Raw genomic sequence first — 1852 nt, 5'->3', positions numbered from 1 at the left:
ATTTAGTGGTATCAGAGCGTAGTTTTACGATCCATGTAAAGTTTTCAGATTTTCATTGCATGATAGCCTATCTGATACCAATTTAGTGGTATCAGAGCAGGTTAGTTCATTTCAGAATTGTCATAGTTTTGAGTCTATTGTAGCATGATTTTCTGGTGCGTATGTAGTTTTCCGGATTTGTCATTGTACTTCTGAACCTGTCTGATACCAATTTAGTGGTATCAGAGGCAGGTTAGGTTCATTCGGATTTCCGTTGCATTTGATTCGATTTTCCAATGTCCTTCGGATTTATCATCGGATTTATTGCGTATTCGTAGCCTCTATGACCTATCATTTCATTTGTAGGGTTATTAGGTCAAGCATGTAGGTTTAGTAGTTGCTTTTTCACTGAATTTGTCATCGTATCAGTTTTATTGAATTTTGAGTACTCGATCCGAGATGTGAGATGGACAGACAGCGGCACGAACCCTCCAAGCAAGTTGTAAGTAAAATTCTACCATAGTTATCTCTTGTTCTAGAAAGTTTATAGTAGTACTGTTTAGTAGTACTATTAGCATAGGATATTTGATTTCATTGTGATTCCAATACATCAGTCGGTTCATTCGTCGTCATCAGTGCTTCAGAGTCAACTTCAACTAGAGTGTACGCAGACTGTATTCCTTCAGCTATCCAGCCGGTTCAGCACGGAATTCGGACACGTTGATGCTACAGCTAGAGCGGAGGCAGACCGTATGCCCTTTAGATACCTAGTCGACTAGTACAGAGTTTGGACACGGGATGTTACGACCAGAACGGAGACACCATAGAACGAGAGATCGATCGTTGGAAGCATAGTATTTTGGCACTATAGTAGAGAGATAGGAAATTTGGGAACCAAATTTTTATTAGTGGGGGAGAATGTAAAATATCAAAAATTAGAGGATAATTTATAAATAAAATTAACCATAATTTTAGGAGTGTGAGGAAAGATTAGGAAGACTAATTAAGTTAAACCTAGAGTGGCTTAGGTTTAATTAATTAAACCCTAATTTATTTGATAAGACAATTAGATTAAACTCATAAATCGTAAAAAATAGAAATCCATTAGCTTATTAAATTTAAGATACGACAGATTGGGACTTGTCTTGCAAAAATGAAATCAACAAAACCAAATTGGATCAAATTAGAGATCGTTTGGTTAGTGAACCAAATGAATCAAGATTTAATCAAACTGAACCAAATTGGTTTGGTTTGTGCTGGAGGAGGTTTTGATAAAATAAAATGAATGAAAAGATTTGTCTCACGAAGAAGAATCCAACAAAACTGGTTTGAGTCAAATCGAAGGTCATTTGGTTGGTGAACCAAGCGAACCAAGATTGAACCCGGTTTGCTACAGTAACCGATTCAATCGTGATAATAAACCCTAGGTTTTAAGTTGGTTCAGCCGGTTATTTCGCCGGCTAAATCACTGTGATTCCTTTTTAAAATAGGAATTTCGCGTTTGTTCCCAGGCTGAGCCCTTCTCTCCCTTGCGACTGCCCCGACCCTAGCCTTCCTCCTCCCTGCTGCCGCCTCCCTCACCAGCTGAAGCCAACGCCACTGTGCCCTTCCTCCACCGCCATCCCGATGCCGCACGCTGCCGTCTCCTTTTCTCTCTCTCTCCTCGCCTGCAACCCTCCTCTGCTTAAAGCCTTACCGTCGCTGTCCTGTCGCTGCCACCGTACTGTGAAGACGCCGCTGCCGCCTTCACCACCACCCATCTCTACCCGATGCCGGAAGCCGCCTCCTCTCCTCCGACGTCGCCCCGAACCAACACCGCCCGTCGCCTGCCGCTAGAGCCAGCACCTCCTGCCCCGATCGTCGCTGCACAGCG

The 1852-nt window shown here is 42.5% G+C and overlaps 1 protein-coding gene across 1 annotated transcript in view; it reads left to right on the top strand.

Moving 5' to 3' along the window:
* Positions 1-1815, top strand: part of LOC141813993 (uncharacterized) — an 8138-nt gene extending 6323 nt beyond the window's left edge. The window contains exon 4 of the mRNA XM_074701999.1: positions 1491-1815. Coding sequence (XP_074558100.1) covers positions 1491-1815 — 325 coding nt within the window. The remainder of the gene's footprint in view (positions 1-1490) is intronic.
* The last annotated feature ends 37 nt before the right edge of the window (positions 1816-1852 follow it).

The sequence above is a fragment of the Curcuma longa genome, chromosome 1, assembly GCF_044706935.1.
Source record: "Curcuma longa cultivar G26 ecotype Majalengka, Jawa Barat chromosome 1, ITB_CL_G26_1.1, whole genome shotgun sequence".
Lineage (NCBI taxonomy): Eukaryota > Viridiplantae > Streptophyta > Magnoliopsida > Zingiberales > Zingiberaceae > Curcuma > Curcuma longa.
The sequence above is the reverse complement of the archived record's forward strand: the minus strand, read 5'-3'. Positions and strand labels throughout refer to the sequence as shown.